The sequence below is a fragment of the Artemia sp. Qi Xiang Cuo genome, chromosome 11 (assembly GCF_049724085.1).
Source record: "Artemia sp. Qi Xiang Cuo chromosome 11, ASM4972408v1, whole genome shotgun sequence".
In the NCBI taxonomy this organism is placed as follows: Eukaryota; Metazoa; Arthropoda; class Branchiopoda; order Anostraca; family Artemiidae; genus Artemia; species Artemia sp. Qi Xiang Cuo.
Genome location: NC_142804.1, coordinates 7,828,852 through 7,847,675, shown reverse-complemented (window position 1 = coordinate 7,847,675; position 18,824 = coordinate 7,828,852). Strand labels below are relative to the sequence as shown.

The 18,824-nt window shown below is 36.0% G+C and overlaps 1 protein-coding gene across 1 annotated transcript in view; it reads left to right on the top strand.

The window, feature by feature from the left end:
- The first annotated feature begins 3,160 nt into the window (after nucleotides 1-3,160).
- The window catches only part of LOC148946595 (uncharacterized), a 50,822-nt gene continuing 35,158 nt past the window's right edge, over nucleotides 3,161-18,824 (top strand). Inside the window, exon 1 of the mRNA XM_089096257.1 lies at nucleotides 3,161-3,330. Coding sequence (XP_088952383.1) covers nucleotides 3,313-3,330 — 18 coding nt within the window. The 5' untranslated portion in view covers nucleotides 3,161-3,312. The remainder of the gene's footprint in view (nucleotides 3,331-18,824) is intronic.

The window sequence follows — 18,824 nt, the reverse complement described above, 5'->3', positions numbered from 1 at the left end:
CGAACCAATAGTCCTAAGACATCAGGAGGGGCTCAATTGATCGAAAATTATAATTTTAGTGCCCTTTTTTAAGTGAATAAAAATATTGGAGGGAAACTAGCCCTTTTCCCAGGGGTGATCGTATCGAACCAATAGTCCTAGAACATCAGGAGGGGGCTCATTTGAACGAAAATTAAAATTTTATTGCCCTTTTTTAAGTGGTCAAAAATATTGGAGGAAAACTAGCCCCCCTACCACCCTCCTGTTTCCCCAAAATGGTCGGATCAAAATTTTAAAATAGCCATTTTGTTCAACATAGTTGACAAATCCCAAAAGTATGCCTTTTGAGATAACATGACCCCCCCCCCCTTAGGAAAAATTTACCCACGTATAGTATTTATTATTGGGAAGTGTACCAACATTTTTGGGGGGATTTTATGCTTGGGGTGGGTTTTTATAGGGACGATTTTCCGTCTGGAGCGATATTTCCGGGGGTGAACTTTACAGGGAAAATTTTACACTGGGAGATTTGGCAGAATTCCTATGCGAAATTCTTTTTATTTGTTTTACTTTCTCACTTAATTTTGCATGGGGAGACGTTCCGCGGAATTGTCCGGGGGAATTTTTAGCGTGTCTGGAAATCCGTGAAATAGTTTCCAATGCATGGGGGGATTTCATTTTCTGGAATGATTGGGAAAACGGTTAGAACTTTTCTTTTTCAAATGACAGTATGCTAAGAAGAATTTTTCTGGCTAGATTTTCTGCAAGGAATTTTAAAGAGGGGGGGATTTTCAGCGAGGATGGAACTGTCCAGAAGGAATTTTACGGGGGTGCATTTTACGTGGGAGGAACTCTCCAAGGAGGAATTTCCCGTGAGGAGAGGGAATTTTTCCGGGATTATTTGAAAAACCATCAGAAATTAAATTAAAAACAATTTTTCAGCTGAAAGTAAGGAGCAACATTAAAACTCAAAACAAACAAAAACTATTCAATATATGAAGGGGTTACCGCCTCCTCAATACCTTGCTCTTTATGCTAAAGTTTGACTGTTTATTCCAAATTTTTAAGAACGACTTTTGAAACACAAGGGCCGTTTAATTAGATTAGGAAGCTTTTCTAAAAGTGCTAAAAACTTCAGCGTGCAGAACAAGGTATTGAGGAGAGGGGCAACCCCTTCATGTATGGAATAATTTCTGTTCGTTTTAATGTTTCTCCTTACTTTCAGATGATTTTTTTTTCTTTTAGTTTAATCTCTGATGGTTTTCAAATAATCCTGAAAAAATTCCCTCCTCTCACGGGAAATTCCTCTGTGGAAAGTTCCTCCCCCGTAAAATGCATTCCCAAAATTCCCTACAACTTTTTTATTCCGCCAACTTGTTTTTTTATCTAATAGCTTAAAGAGTGGGGGTTGAGAAGGGGGAAGCCCACCTCATACATGCAATAATTTCTATTTGTCTTAGGTTTTAATATAATTCTTTACTTTCACTTGAGAAAACTTGTTTTTACTTTTTATTAAAAATACTACTATGACTGATGCCTTGAACTTTTTAGTCATATAACAAGTAATTAAAATCTATTATTAATGCTTTCCCAACCTATGCAAGACTGAAAAGCTTTCTTAAAGCCCTACTCCCTGCCTGTTCGCCCCATACTTCTTACCTGAATAAAATTCTACCTCATTTCATGTTTCCTGCCCTTGGAAGATGAGTGTCCCAAAATCCTAACAAGTTCAGTTAAAAAAGTCTGAATTCGTCAGGCAAAATACCAATACCGCATGTGTTTTTAACGTTGTAATATTCCAAGTCGCAATTTTCATATTTTTAAATCATTGATATTGTTTTGGCTGCAGCAAAAGGAATGGGCCCTACTAGCGCAGGTCAGGGACTACACGGTTAAAACCAAACACCGTGGGCTTTTCCCTAAAGATAATGCAGACCAAGTATGGTCGAATCCTTTCCAAATATTACATCTTTTCAGACATCCAAGCACTGACGAATCCAGGGGGCCGCCCCCCCGCCCCAGGATTTTTCTGGCACCCTCTGTACCTGTTTTTTTCTTTTTTCACTTTTTTTTACTAAATTTGTCATTTTGGTCAATTATTGACACCTTTTTCACATTCCCTCCCCCCCGAAATTTTTCTAATTGGCACCCTTGTCACATTGGGCCTCCCCCAAGATCTTGCTATAGATCCGTCCCTGTATACAAGCATTAATTTCGCAATCAAGTCAGAGAAATCCAATGACATGACTTTTCACTTATCTCAAGCGGGAGGAGGCGTCCCTCTCTCCGCCTCTTCCCTGGATCCGGTACTATTTTGATCCTACATCATAATTTCTTCAATAAGACAAGCTTATAAAAATTGTCGTTTAAAGTTCGCATATCAATGAACCTAAGCATCACACAAAATAACTTGAAACAAAAGAACAAATTATAAATGCAGGATGTATTGATGACCCAACAAAGTTCAAGCACTAATGTAAGAAATATTAGAAATTTTCAATTATTTCCGTTTCAAAAGGCTGAGGAAGAAATGCTAGATGAGCTTCAGAAGAATACACCTTACAAAAAATTCTCAAATGCCTTCGAAACTAACGCTTATCTTTAAGAAGAAGCACAATTCGATATGCTCTCACTTATTTTATAGTTGGACCCCTCTCCAAAATCAGTCTTTTATCTTTAAAAAAAAAAACATTATAACTTATTAACTTGAACTAATTCGCTTGTTTAGATTAGTGTATTTTTGCGCACAATCCAGTTAGAATAATTTTTTCCATTTAGACTATATGACCCGTAATACCTTTAAACTTGGCTTATTTCTTTAGATTATGCTCATCTTGTGGTACGTGTCTATTCAATAAAACACACTCGAAAAGTGAAGTTTGGTGGCAATAAAATATGACGAAAATAGAATACTGTATTAGCAAAATTGTGAAGGTCATTTGTGAATTATTAAATTGGGAGCTTCGGCTGACCGTCTCAAAGACAATTTAATTATCAACTCCTCATCTTGTAACCCCTCTAACAAAACATTTATTTCTTAAAAGTTATTCAACTGCCCCAGTTTCTATAACAATGCTGATACCCATAATAGATACTTCATGGACAAACTGTTGAAGCTTAGTGAGTAATTAGCTGCAGAAACGCGAGCACCTCTTCACGGAGACTGCAACTGAGCATCCCACTCAAGACAAACACTGGGAGAGATTAACCAATCACAGCAGAGATTGGAAGATGCGCAAAGTGCATCCGCGTTTAAAGTAACAATGTCACTTTTTTCCTCAGTTTCTTTCCGGATTAAGATGAAAACCTGTCATTGATTAATCAGATAAAACAATGGAGAATCATAAAAAGGTATGATTTTATCTGCTGATTTTTGGTACAGTGATTAAAGATTTAAGGTAGAGGGGGGGGGCACTCATCTATGTACCAGTTTTAGTTGTTAAATATCTTGAAATCTATCTTTATTGAACTACGGTGAAAAACCGTAATTGATTAAAATAGTGTTGTCTGATTTTTAATGGATTGTTAGCCTAAATGCAAGTCTCACCTAGCTTAAATATTTCTAAATAGTCTCACCTAGCCTACTTAGTCGATGGATCTCCTGAAAATTTATTATCGAACAGAAGTCTATTACCCTAGTCAAGGGCGGATCCAGGATTTTTTCGGGGGGGGGGCTTACTAATTTTTGACTCAGTTTTCGACTAATTTTACTGATTTTTACCTAGGTTTTACTAATTTTCGACTCAGTCAAAAATTTTGGGGGGGCTCAAACCGGGTAACCCCCCCCCCCCCTGGATACGGCCTTGACCCTAGTTATCTATTAGGTAGGCCTGTTGACACCAGTATTTTACAAACATAGTATTGGGATAAAAATTTACTGGATAACTTTGAAGCCACTTTATTTATTGTTCAAAAAGATCTTTTCCAATACCTCTTTTAGATGGTGCCAATAGGAAGGGGAACTTATCTCCCAAGATTAAAAAAAAAATCATGTTTTCTCTTTGGTATTTTCTTGAAAAAAAATTATCTCTCCTAGTTTTGAGTATATATTTTGGCCTCCTAACTTTTTCGTGAATTGGCACCACAGCTCTTTTTCCATTAGTTCAGATCTGGAGACGAGTACTCCTTCAAATAACGTCCCTGCTTAAAAAAATTTCATGAAAATACAAAACCACTACCGTTTCCGAAGAACACATGAAAAGCTAGGGCACCAAGTCCTATCTACAGCGTGAAAGCTTTGTATTTTTATGTTAAAAGCCTCTTCTCCATGAAAGGCCTTATCCAGGATGGGAGTTACCTGGTTTGAACCCCCTTCACCTACAACATTCCTGTTCTACTCGTAAAAACGTAAAAAAAATACATATAATTTTTTATGTGTTTTTAAAAGTTTGTTTTTAAAACCCCTCCAATAAATACCCCCCGAACAAAAATTCTGGATACGCCCTTGAATCCATGGCTTGAAAGCCTTGTACTTAGATCTAAGTCCTAGATTGTATGGGGCGGTAGCCCCTGCCCTCCCGCCCTCCTTTGAAAATTACGTCGTCCCTATTGCAACATCTTTTCTAGCCAAAGTCGCAAGTCGAAGTTGCAGTTACAAGAAGTTGTCAGGGAAGCATGCCTTTGCTCCCCCTCCTCTCCAGCTTGATATCAACGTCGTCAAGATTTTTCGTTTAAATTTTAAACTTTCATATAGTTGATTTCTTCGAATTCCCCCCCCCCCAACCTTTACTGATTTAAACCCTTCTAGAAATGGAATCCTCATTGAGCCACTGCTCTTGGATAATAGTAGATCCAATTTTTATTTATTTTTATAAATTTTATTATTCATAAATTCTGACAGACATTAGGAGCGGTGTTAATTACTAGTGATGTATCAGATACTTAAAAGTATCTGTCGCCGCGAATTTAGGAGTAAAAAATATATGTAGGTTTATATGCACTGATTGTCGTTATAACTTTAGTGCTAGACTATATTTAATCGACGCCAGGAAGTGTTCCTATATGCTTTTTTTAATTTTCTTTTCCTATAGTTGGAAGAGCTTCTTATGTTGCAGTTCTTGTGTCCCTGAAGCCAACAAAGCTCAGAAACTTGAAGAACGTAGTTTTTTCGAAGGAAACGTGCTAAAAAGTTTCCTCAAAGCAGACACATTCTCAGGAATCTATTTCATAGAAAAGAGAGGGGACTAAGCAACTAAAGTAGATAAACTATGAAAATTAGAGGACATAAGGAAGCATTGTATTTTAAATTCCAAGTGACCCATAGTCCTTATTAAACGAGTCTGCCTCATAACCTGCCTAAAAAAATTCGAGAGGGGGATATTTCGGTACTTGTCAATTAGCTGGAACCGACGCGATAATTGTATAGGGAATAGGCTTAAGAAACTAGTTAAACAAGTTTCTTTCAAAAGAGAATTGGATTGCAAACTGTAGTTTGTCACTGCGTTTACAATATTTAAACTTTTGTTTTTTGGGGGTTTAGGGGGAAAAAGGTACCTAGGTTAGGTTTTGTATTTAGTATATGCTATTTCATTTGTTTTATTTCATTTGCATTAACCAAACTTCTGTTCTTGCGTGGGTTCTAGCTAATTGGTAAGTACCGGTATTTCTTTTGGACCTAAGATATTAGTAGGAAGCGGTTTTTTATTTCTTTGAAGTCAAATTCGCTCAAGAGTTTATTCAAGAACGTAGCTTTGTTAAGAAAATATACCAATCAGTTTTTTCTGGTCCTTCATTCATCAACATAATGTATTTGCTTTAGTGACGAAGACCCCGGTACGTAGAGCTAAAAGCATACCTCTTTCACCTATTTCAGGAGGTATTCTACCCATCAATCAGTGATGTCAATCCAATAAAATTTAGGGGGGGGACGAAACGTATTTTTTAGATCTTGGAGGGACAATTTTGTTGTTTTTTTTTTTCAATGAAAGTACCAAAACAAGTATTGGTCAGTGGGAATACCAGAAAAGGTTTTTTTTTAATCTAAGGGGGTGATAAAATAAGATAAGATTTATTTATAATCAATTAATCATACAAGAAAATACATTGTGCTAATCCCCCAAAGGCTCCTAGGCCTAGCAAAAAAATCTAGCGGGAAAATACCCCCCCCTAAATTGACGGTCTTGTCATTTATTAACAGTCAACTTTACAAACATTAAGAAAGAAAGTCTTTAATTCAAAAGTCAGATTTCACGAAGAAATGATTTTAAATTCTTTTATAAGAATAATGTCCCTTAAGATACTCATATTTGACTGAGGATGGCAGTAGAGGAAACTGCTGATACACATAAATTGCTCATACGCTAAGTTTCACCAAATGCACAACAAAAATACAAGATAAAACTAGAAAGGACAGTTCATTTGTTTTTAATGTATTAATTATCTTGCGGAGATAATATTCAAGATTTTTTGGTTTTGTCGTGTGTGCTTTAGCATGAATAATGTTCTCCATCCTGGCTTAAAACGACAAAATTAAATTAATTGGAACGACAGCTTAGAATTATTAATAGAACGACGGCTTAGAACGACAGAATTAATCTCCATCTGGCTCCAATTTAATAATATATATATATATATATATATATATATATATATATATATATATATATATATATATATATATATATATATATATATATATATATATATATATATATATATATATATATATATATATATATATATATATATATATATATATATATATATATATATATATATATATATATATATATATACCTCCTTGAGTTGTTAGGTGTCGTCTGTTTGTAGCTTATTTTTTGCTGATTTTTTCTTGTTTCTTTTTTTAATTTGAAGCATGCCAAGGCCGTGTCCAGGAGGGGGGGGTGTCTGGCTCGTAATAAAAAACATAACAAAAATGAATATAAACAAATTTTTGATTAGTTTTTTAAGTTTTTGTCCCCTCCCCCGACAAAAAAAAATCCTGGATGCGGCCCTGTTGCCTGCTACTGCCAAAACTGCGCAGCTTCAAAAGGAGGTTTTTTTATAAATTGATTTTTACTATTTTTTTTTCGGGATGTATATGGCAGTGTAAGTTACCATTTCACCAATCCAAACTATCAAATTGCATTTCCGCTATCCTTGCTACTTTAATAATCCTAACAGTTCATCATTTATAGTGCCCCTTCTGATTCTCTTTATTTCCAACTCTGCTAAAATATCAGAAGGCCATCCCCGATCAGATATAATTCATTTTATACAGTAACGGAGACTAGCTCCCACTGAGGCCATAGTAATGCTATAGTATTGATTAAACTCTCTGAAAATGAAAGAGGACGAGGTGGATTCACCGGGACCACACCCAAAGAACACATATTGTCTTTCGATAAGATATTATGAGATGCTTTCGAAATTGATAAAGGTAGGGACGTAGACAAATGATCCTTTCTATGGCTTTTTCTGCTTAATTAGCCTGTTGATACCTTCATTGGTTTACTATTACCGTGCCATTTTTGGTAGGGGGAGGGGTAGCACGACATTTTGTATGTGTTTTACATGGATCTTATTTTTCGAAAATTTATATTTTTAGTAATATACAATGCGTAGTGCTACCGTCTTATTTCAGAACAAATGTCTTAAAAAAGACAAGCTTGATTCCGACGCAAAGTTTGCGTCGTTCTAGCAGAGTTTGTGTTGGTTGACGCAACAAATCCTTTTCTTCTAGCTCTAAAAGTGGACTGGCAAAGGCAGGGTCGTATCAATGATTTTTTCAGGAGGGGGGAGTGTACAAAAGAATTTTTCGAAGGGGGGGGTATAATTTTTGGGGGGACGGGGGTGGGGTGCAAAAAAGCCTAAAAAAGCACATTAAAAATTTGTTTATATTCATTTTTGTTACATTTTACGAGCCAGACAAACATTCAAACTCTTGGGGGATCAAACCCCCAAAAGGAAAGGATTGCGTCTAGCAGAGTTTGTGTTGGCTCTAGTGTAACGATTGGTAATTTCTGCAAAAATGAAAGATTTACCCATTTTTATTTATTCTTGAATGAAACATATTGCCATCATTTTCTATATGACCTTGCAACTGTAAGCTGGAATTACTTAGATCCTGATTTTGGAGAACATGTTGACTTTGTGCCACCGAGTGCCACAGGCAATGGAAACATAGGTACCACGTTCCTCCAACTTTTTGGCTACTTTATAGTTAGGCTATTTTAATTAAATCAAATTGCCCAGAGATCCAGAATTTGGGGCCTCTTGCTACTAAGAAAAAACTTATTGCTATTCTATAACCAAAATATTGTTTGGGGGGAGGAGTAAACACAAGCTTCCTGAACTACAGCCTTTATACGGCCCTAAGTTAGAAGGCAAAGTAGTATTTGTTACATTAAACATTATTCAATAAAAACAAGTAAAAGCATCGTTCTTGAATACGACACTTATTATTTGTGATCTTGCATCAAGCTTGACCTTTAGCTATTGTACGATGATACATGATCTTCCATAGATTTGACACCTAAAACGACATTTATGGCTTAGATATCTTATACCTAAGCGCGCTTCTTGTACTCATTTGCCCTTTGATTAAGAATCAGGGGGTCACCTATTTTGGGCCATCTGGTGTACATCTTGGAGCGTCAAATATGCCGCAGGGTAACGCCACGCGTCGCAGAGTTCCCCCACGCGTATCATAGTCCCCCCAACGCTAGGTAAAGATCTGCCATATATATATATATATATATATATATATATATATATATATATATATATATATATATATATATATATATATATATATATATATATATATATATATATATATATATATTTAAAATCATAAAAATGTTCAAGTGAACAATGTATTAAGACCCAAAAGTGGTATCAACTTGGGAGGGGAGGGGGCATGCGCTCCCGAAATATTTTTGCCACCCTTCTGTCATATTTTGATGAACACCGTTTTTGTGGTATGGTATTTCCCTTGAAAAAAGCCTTTTTCATATTTTCATTGATAAAACTGAAAAAACGACAAGCTTTTTAAGCAAACGATTGCGTTAATGATGTATTTGTTTAAATAAGTTTTTAAAATTAGTTGTTATAGGATGTCTTGGAGGAGGGAGGGGATGGTTGATTTCACCCTAGATGCGACCAATCATAGGAACAGATGTGGAAACTTATTTTTTGGGGAGGGGGGTCGTTTTTGGGAGTCCTTGCATTTGTTAATAAAGCAAAAATAAAAGAAATGCAAGAACAAATTGAAATGACAAAAGTTCGAAGGAGCGTTCCTCAAAACATCAGATTACAGGCAAATTATAGAGAATGTGCAAAATACCTTGTTTTTTTTCGGGCTTGGCTACGAAACCTCTGTGTACACGTCTGGTGGTGATGTGGTGAAGCATGTCTGGTGGCGATGTGGTGCTGGTGGTGAGTTTAAGGAAACGCAATCAGCAAAATATTTCTGAAGTTCTCAAACGCTTGAATAATTCAATTTGTGTCAAATAAGGCTTTTGCAGAAGAAAGCTCAAGTAAAAAAAAAAAAAAAAAAAAAAAAAAAAAAAAAAAACCACCTTGAAGGCAGAAAAATTAGTTTCAATGCTATTAGGTATAAAATCCAATCGGTTTTTTTTTGCTTAACGAGTTTTGCATGAAGAATCACAAATCGAATTCTGTACTGGAAAATCAAAAACTTCTTAAATGCATCTGACTTTTTGAACCATGTAACTCATGTAAGTAACGCAACATTTTCAATCTTCAGGTGCTCAGCCGTTTGATTGATCTTTTATTTATGATGATCAGTTTTAGGTCCTTTTTTTACTTGCATTTATTTTCAATTACTCTCATGTCTCTTTAACGAGATTTAATGTTGCTAATAACAGATTTTCAACGGTTTGAATGTGGCGCGCGAATGCTCTTAATTTCTTGTTTTTTTTTTAGATTACATCTTAGACAGATTGTAGAAAATATAATGCAAAAACTGTAGATATACATGCGTTTTTTACGGCTATTTTGAACATATCATTAAAATCAATTCAAAATAGTTCTCACTATTTTATATGAGGCCTACTGCTGCTGTAGCTGCTGTAACTGCTGCTGTAGCCGAGTAGTTAGCACGCTAGACTAGGAATTTTTTGTCCGCGAGGACAGAGGTTCGAGTCCTGTTGACGCTGGCAATTGTGGTTTAGAACCGAATCAGTGGCGTGACTCTTAGCCTGAATCGACCCAACTCTAAATGGGTATCCGGGGAAATCCGGCAAAGGCACACAAGAAGGGTGTGCGAAAGCACTGGATGCCTGCCCCCCTCTCATTGCACATCCTGGCTGAAGTGCCATGAACCAGAGGTCAGCAATGTTGTTAGGGACTGTAGTATCCATAGACGTCTTAAGTGGAGGATTCAGATTTATTGGATCAAGCTCTAGCAATAAAAAGTTTTATTTTACCAAAGAAGCCTTATGAAAGATCCTTGACAAGCTCTTCCTACGCTTCTTCCATTTTCTATCGCTTATCAAGAGCGACTGAATTATAAACATTTTCATTGTTCTGTTCCTGACTCCCTTTTCAGCTTTATACTAAAATAGCATTGGTTTTTCAGTTTTCGTACAAATTAACAACAAACAGATTTTGAGTGGGAGGAATTCGTCTCTATCCTCAGTACATGGGTCTAGTGAGAACAATTTCTACAAACAGTCATTTCAATCCCTGTTTTTCAATAGCCAGACTTGTTATGAAAAAGTCCAATTACAAGGAAAGCAATTTCCATATTTTTTGAAAAATTAAGTATTTCATTGGTTTAGGTTTCCTTATTGACAAACATTTTTTTTTTACTATTTACAAACGCTGCATTTGTGAAAAAAATACAATTTTGCTAAAATTGTACAATTGTAAAAAAAAAAACAATTAGCGTGCAGCACATGATACTACCCAATTTCTTCAAATTTAATGAAATAACAGATTTCAACAAGAAAAAGAAGGAAGAGGAACAAAACAGATACAAATACAAACAGATACTACAAACCAGACTCTTTCAATACTAGAAACTAGAAACTAAAAACAACTAGAAACTAAAATTCGAATTCAAGAGAAACTAGAAACTAGTGACAGAGAAAATAGAGTAGTGCTAAGAGAAAGAATAGAGAAACTAGAAGTAGATCCAGAAACTAGAACTATAATTAAAGAGAAACTAGAAACTAGTTCAAAAGAAAAAAGAGTAGTGCTAGAGAGGTTCAAGAGAAACTAGAAAATAGTGACAGAGAAAATAGAATAGTGGTAGAGAAAGAATAGAGAAACTAGAAGTAGATCCAGAAACTAGAACTAGAATTAAAGAGAAACTAGAAACTAGTTCAAAAGAAAATAGAGTAGTGCTAGGGAGGTTCTAGAGAAACTGGAATTAGATCTAGAACTAGAAACTAGAAATCGAATTCAAGAGAAACTAGAAAATAGTGACAGAGAAAATAGAGTAGTGCTAGAGAAAGGATAGAGAAACTAGAAGTAGATCCAGAAACTAGAACTAGAATTAAAGAGAAACTAGAAACTAGTTCAAAAGTAAATAGAGTAGTGCTAGAAAAGTTCTAGAGAAACTAGAATTAGATCTAGAACTAGAAACCAGAACTCGAATTCAAGCAAAACTAGTGCTAGAAAAAATAGAATGGTGCTAGAGAAAGAATAGAGTAGTGCAAGAGGAAAAATAGAGTAGTGCTAGTAGTGCTAAAGGCTAAAAAAATAAGTCTATTGAATCCCTTGGTAAATATTTAGTGGGGTTACCACTTCTGAAGGAAACTTACTAATCAAATAGAAATAATACCATTAGATTCCTTATTTTATGCTCTTTTTCAAATATCATGGTCGCTTTTATGACAATGCACCCGCTAAAGATCCCATATATAGCCCTAATAATATGTTCCTCCGATTTTTGAGTTTCGTGATATGTCATAGGTTCTATATTAAAACGGGTTTTTGCGGTCTCAATTGCAATAATGGAAAAAAAATAGCATTTGAAATAATTAAAAAAAAATGGATAACACTGGAAGGAAACACGAAAATCTGACCAATAGAAACATCCTGCGTATTATAAATTAATAATTCACCTGTTTTAGGGATTTCTTTTAGTTCTTTTTGTATGCCATATGGATATATCTGGGACCATCAAGGGGGGGGGGGTGCATTATCGGAAGTGGTCAATATTACCATCTAAATTATTATCAACCCCGCTTAAGAATGCTGCAATGAGGATATGTTCTCGAGGTTTAATCTTATGAATTTTCTTCAAGTTTGTTGAACCAGCAATTATTCTTGTCACCCAATTATTGACAAAACTTGTCTGCTGTTGATTGATAGGAAGTGCATTAATTTGTTTTCAATTCCATGAAAACCTTCAATACTTTATCCTTCCAATCAGAATGTGTGCCTTTTCCCTCAAGCGAATTAAAATCTTTCTTTGTGTCCGTCCGAGAATCAATTTTGATGCTATTTACAGACACTAAACCCATCCACACACCAAAGTATATCCTAGGTCGCCAACCCTTCTTTCAACCCCCTGCTATTTTTCATCTTTAGGCTAATCCTGAATCCATTTTTAGTCGGGCAGAGGGAAAACCTTACTTGAACTCGAAAGAATTTGAAGATGAATGAGATGTGGTGACTGGTTAAAATACGCCCAAATCAAAATTTTTTCTGAGTAGGGCAAATCAGTTAAAATTCCTCAGGGTATCAGCTTCACGTTTAATCTTTCCACAGGGTAGTATAAGCCAAGACTGTCGTTTCAGAGACTTATAGTTTGTGGCACTGTAATAGTTACAATGAATAAAAATTGGCTCCTACATATTAAATAAATGAACAAGCTTTTGAATTAAAAATAAATGCAAAAATTCGTTCTTAAAGAATTGGTAATAAAAGTCAAGCTTTAGCGTAAAGAGCAGGGGTTGAATAAGCCAAGGCTGCTATTTTCCAAAAGATATACTTTAGGGACCTCTAGGCACAATTTTCATTAAATACCAGAGGGAGTTTTTTCCCCCCGGTATAAGGAATAGGGGTTCAAATTCCTGATTAGGGGTTATATAACTAAAAAGGGATTTTTTATTTGTTTTTCGGGGGGAGGGTTAAAAACTGCACCGACTTCACTACCATTTCATTGACGCCATTGAGGAGATAGGATTTAAAGATACTATGGTCCAGGCATGTATGCAGAAATTAATTTAGGAAAATTAGATTAATTAATCATTTATTAATGATTAGATGGTTAATTAATTAATTAAAAATTAATTTTGGGAAGCACAAGGGACTTGAAACAGTAAAAAAAGGTGTTTTTCAAACAAATTAAAAAAAAGTAGTTAAACATCACGGAATTGGGGGGGGTATAGAAGGGGCATATACTTCGGGGATTGTCCCTACCATCCATTTTTGTATGGCTAAAAGGCTGCGGAAATCCATGTAGAAGACACGTTTTAAAAAATGGAATGACTTTAGTCCCTAGCATGTGCGTCAGCCTTCTGGCCTCAAGGTAATTATGAAATTGGGGCCCTGTTACCGGCAAAATGTATTAGACTATATGCAAATACAAGAACAAAGCATGCTCTGATTGCCACTAAAAGCAATGGTTAAGAAATTAGTGCTTTATAAACACCTTTCTTAGGTGTTATTAAATAAAAAAAAACTAAGTTTTTTTTAACTGAAAGTAAGGAGTGACATTAAAACTTAAAACGAACAGACATTATTTCGTATATGAAAGGGGCTTTCCACTCCTCAACGCCTCGCTCTTTACGCTAAAGTTTTTTTTTGTTTTAAAAAATAGAGTTGTGAGAAAGAGTTAAACTTTAGCGTAGAGAGCGAGGCGTTGAGGAGGGGACAGCCCCTTTCATATACAGAATAAATTCTGTTCGGCTTAAGTTTTAATGCCGCTCCTTACTCTTAGTTAAAAAGAACCTTGTTTTTTTATTTAATTTCTGAACGTTTTTGAGTTAATGCAGGTTTTGATTTCGACTCACCATACATGAATAACTAAAACGAAATTTGTATACTAATTTTACTTTTTTTGGCTAGATTGCTATCTGGAACGATGTTTAATTTTATTTACGAACGTTTTTATTAGTAATAAATATACGTAACTTACGAAATAACTTACGTAACGAACTTTTATATTCATATATTTGTAATACATATATTAGGGGGTTCGCCTCCTAGTCAATACCTCGCTCTTTACGCTAAAGTTCGAATTTTGTTCCAATACTTTAAAAATGACACCTTAATTACAAAGGCCGTTAAATAGCTCTTATGAAAGTACTAAAAAAAATTCTAGTGTAAAAAGCGAGGTATTGACCAGGGGGTGAACCCAATCATATACGTAATATTTTAGATTTGTTTTATGTTATGATGTTGCTCCTTACTTTTGTTGAAAAACTCGTTGATTTTTTTTTATTTAATTTCTGATCGTTTTCTTTAAATAATGCTGGGAGATCCGACGCACCCTTCATAGCAATGTCTCTTCCCCCATGGAAAATTCTTCCATTGAAAGATCCTCCCACGTAACCGCCGACACCCCCCCCCCCCCCACTGTCAGAAAAAATTACTCTGAAAACGTCTGTATACTTCCCAATAACCAATACTGTATGTAAACAATGGGCAAAGGTCACAACTTGCAGCCCTTCCCCGGGGACTCTGGAGGACTCATTCGTCCTCAAAGAGAAAGTTATTATATTTTTCGACCATGTTGAACAAAATGGCTATTTCAAAATTTTGATCGGGTGACTGGGAAAAAAATTAGCGTGGGAGGGGGCCTAGTTGCCCTCCATTTTTTTGGTCACTTAAAAAGGGCACTAGAACTTTTAATTTCCGTTCGAATGAGTCCTCCTGCGATATTTTAGGACCATTGGGTCGATACGAGCACCCCCTGGGAAAAGAAAAAAAGCCAAATAAACACACATCCGTGATCCTTCTTCTGGCAAAAATACAACATTCCACATTTTTGCAGATAGGAGCTTGAAACCTCTACAGTAGGATTCTCTGACACGCTGATTCTGATGGTGTGTTTTCCCCTTTTTTCGAAAATTAGGGAAATCTTCTCAGGTGCTTAACTTTTGGTAGGTGGGATTAAACTTGATGAAACTTATATATTTGAAATCAGCATAAAAATCTGATTTTTAATGTATCTATTGGTACCAAAATTTGGTTTTTTAGAGTTTCGTTTACTATTGAGCCGGGTCGCTCGTCGTAATCGCACCCAAGAATTTGTTCAGGGGGTGTGGGTGAGGTATAAAAGAAAAATCATAGAAAAATATATCCCCCCTCCCCCCAGCTCCATATAGGTGCTTGATTATTGTACAAGCCCATTCGTTATAAAAGAGTAAATTACTTAATGTTTTCAGTGTTAAAAAAAATACATTTCTTAAAAGTGTCATCGACAAGGTTTGCTCAGTGAAAAGATATGGCAAAATTATATTTTCGGCTTCTCAGAAACTGAAAAGTACTTGAGATTTAATGCTTCTCTGTGTCAATTCTGTCATCCCAACGATTTCTTTGAACCACTCCGAGTTACAATCCATTGACTTTACTTTTTATTACCTCCAAAGCCATTGTCATGGGTTGGTTTAGAGTTACTACCCTGGTCATCTAGAGATCAGCGGGTGCAACAGCTGGGTATGAATATCTATTCACTTTTTGGGTAGCTCTATAATCGGCCTACGAATTTTTCTGTATTACTAGATGACATGGGATAAATTGATCTGTTTAGGGTTGCAAAATTGGTGGTTTAAAGATGGAATGAAAATTTTGGTTGCGACCCTAATATCATAGTTCTTAGAATTGAAGGGCGCAACATTGTAGTTTCAAATCGAATTCAAAAAGGTACCTTTGTGGCTTTATCAGGCAATGAAATAGACATATTATTAGAAAAAAATACTTGTCCACAGCTTTGTCAATTCATGAAAATGTAGGGGGAGGGGATATATATTTTTTTAATGTAAGGGACGCAATTTTTGTCTGTTTATTCTAAAAAGAAAAACTCTTCATTGAAAATGAAAAAAAGTTTTTTTTCAAAATCTAGGGGTAGGGAAATGCTCCCTAACCATCCGTCAACGACTTGAATTGAAGTTATCAAGTATTTTGCGCAATAGGTTGCATAGGTTGCATCAAGACTGGGCTGGGTAATTGTAGACAGAGAAAAGCCAAGACAGATAGTCCAAGTAATTGTCTGCTAAATAAGGTAATTTTATTCGCTTAAGAGTTCGAGGAAATAAAGCAAGGCTATCAACAAGACCTATAAAATTGATAATGTTGATAATGTATTTATCAACAAACCGTATCCAGGGGGGCTACTGAGTTCGCACCCTCCCCCTCCCCCCACCAATTTTATATCCACCTCAGAAAAAAAGTAACAAAAATGCATATAAACGAAGTTTTGATGCCTTTTGTAAAAAATTTTTAATCCCCCCCAGTGGCGAATCCAGGGGGCGCGCCTCCCCCCTGACATAGTCTAAATTAGTGTAATTTACTTAATTTAACGCAAGCTTCTAGTGCAAGTTTATCGGATCGACCTATTTTGCCCCCCCCCCCCTAAGAAAATCCTGGATCCACCCCTGTCCCTCCCTCTGAATAAAAATCCTGGGTACGACCTTGGCTGTCAACATTTTTCTTGCTGGGTGCTAGCCAAGGGCGGATCCAGGATTTTTTTTTGGGGGGGGGTTACTAATTTTTGACTCAGTTTTCGACTAATTTTACTGATTTTTACCTAGGTTTTACTAATTTTCTACTTATTTTCGACTCGGTCAAAAATCTCGGGGGGGGGGGGGTTCAAACCAGGTAACCCCCCTGGATACGGCCTTGGTGCTAGCAATAGTTTATACTTACAATAGGCAATATATCAAAATTGTTTTGTAAAGTTTAGTTTAAAAAGAAAAATAGTCACGATAAAGAGTATCAGTCTGAATGTATGTTTTTGGCGGTACTATGTTTAGGCCACAATGTTCAAATATACGTTTATTTTTTTTATGAATGGGATAGGCCTAATACTTCATTTGGTCAAGATCTCACAAGTATCAATCTTAATTATTATCGTTGAGGTTGACTTCGGGGATTTTGGTCATTTTCCCCCACAAATATAGCTCAAAAGGGCCCCACAGTTTTGTTAGCATTGATGATACCGGGACTTAATTTAGTCAATAAAAAGCAAGACCTTACCCAAGGACGTATTCAGGTCGGGTTATCGCTTCCGAACCCCTCCCCCTCCCATAATGTTGTCCGACTCGCAATCAAATAAAAAAAGCATATAAAATTTGTTTTATGCGTTTTGTAAAAAAATTGTAACCCCTCCGTCCTGAACAAAAATACCCCCCTAAACAAAAATCCTGAATATTACCTTTCCCCTCCCGACATTATTACCCCTCGCGACAAAATGAACCAGGGTCCCCTTGTTTAATGTGTCTTTGAACATCAGGGGCGTCGTATGGGGGGCACGGCAGGGCAGTTGCTCTCCCCCCAATAATGTAGAGAAAAAATTATTATACATTCCATGCCCCTTGACTATCCGGATATGGACACCTCTTGCTCCCCTCCCCCAATGAAAATGCTTGAGATTCGCCCCTGTTGACCATCGATGTCGTATAATGTCGTTACTGCTTCATAAAGCAGGCATCAAAAAGTTCAGATTACCTTTTATCTACCATAATATTCTTTGTACACAAAAATAGCGTTGATTAACCTCCTCTATTTAAGGTTTGCTAACTTATGGAGAAAGTATTCGACTCCCAAAAATTAAGAGTAACATGCGCAATCTCATTCTCAATCTCAATTTTAATTTTTCAGATAAAGCATAGACCTGCAGTGCAGTTAAGTAGAACAGACTTCTAAAGCTTCACCAGAAACCAGATTTTTTTTTAAAGGTTTTAGGCCTACGAGCATTGACGCGTCATTAATCAGTGCTTAAACTATCCAGAAATTTTCCGGGATCTCGTCGAAATAGATTTTGGTTATCCGAAATTTTTCCGAGAAGTAACATTAACCAAAATGAAGGATTTGTATTTTATGGTAAAGTTTGTGAATTTATGGACGTTAATTTTCGGAAAGCTTTTGGAAAAGCTAATTACATTGGGGAAATTCAGGGAAACAAAAAAGAGGAATGTTGGTTACACAGTAGAAGAATTGGTTTTTGAATTACCTTTTCTTCAAAGTTCATCAATACTACAACTTTTAGATAATTTTACCATATAAGGCTTTTTAGGGTCACCCCCCCCCTCCTCTATTGAAAATACCTTCTCACGCCTGCAGCAGATTCGAACTGTATACGAAATAATCCTGACGAATCTGAAAAAAAGGATTTAAAAAAGGCTTAAAATTGAAATGGATCAGTAAAAATTTTGAATATACGACAAAAGGTGGCATATAAAACCACCGTTCTTTAAACGATTATATTAGGAATCCGTGCATACTCGAAATATAAAAAAGGGAAAAAGACAATAAAAGACTCATTAAAAAGATAGTTTACAATGACCTGTCTTTAGCAGCAAAAAGATAATTATAATCAAAACAGCTTGCAGAAAGCGAAGGTAGGGTAATAAAAGAAGGACTCAAGAGTATAATAGGGTGCATCCGTTTTTGTTTTTGCATCATCTCATCTTCCAAGGATCTCATAAATCTTTTCCGGAAGACGCTTCTGTCAACCCGTCTCGTTTCCCCCTCTTCAGTTTATTACTACTTAAAGCCAGCATCCCGATTAAAAGGGGCAGAGCCCCTCGCATACATTCCGATGTCCATCCTTCCTAGTACTGGAGACCCCCTTTCAATTGACCCCCTGATTATCAGTTGGATGCAGGTTTCTACCTGACAGGTTCACAGTGAATTGGACGGGTTTTTTGGATCAAACCTAGGGGGACACGAAAAGAAGTGTACTCATTAAGATTCATACGAGT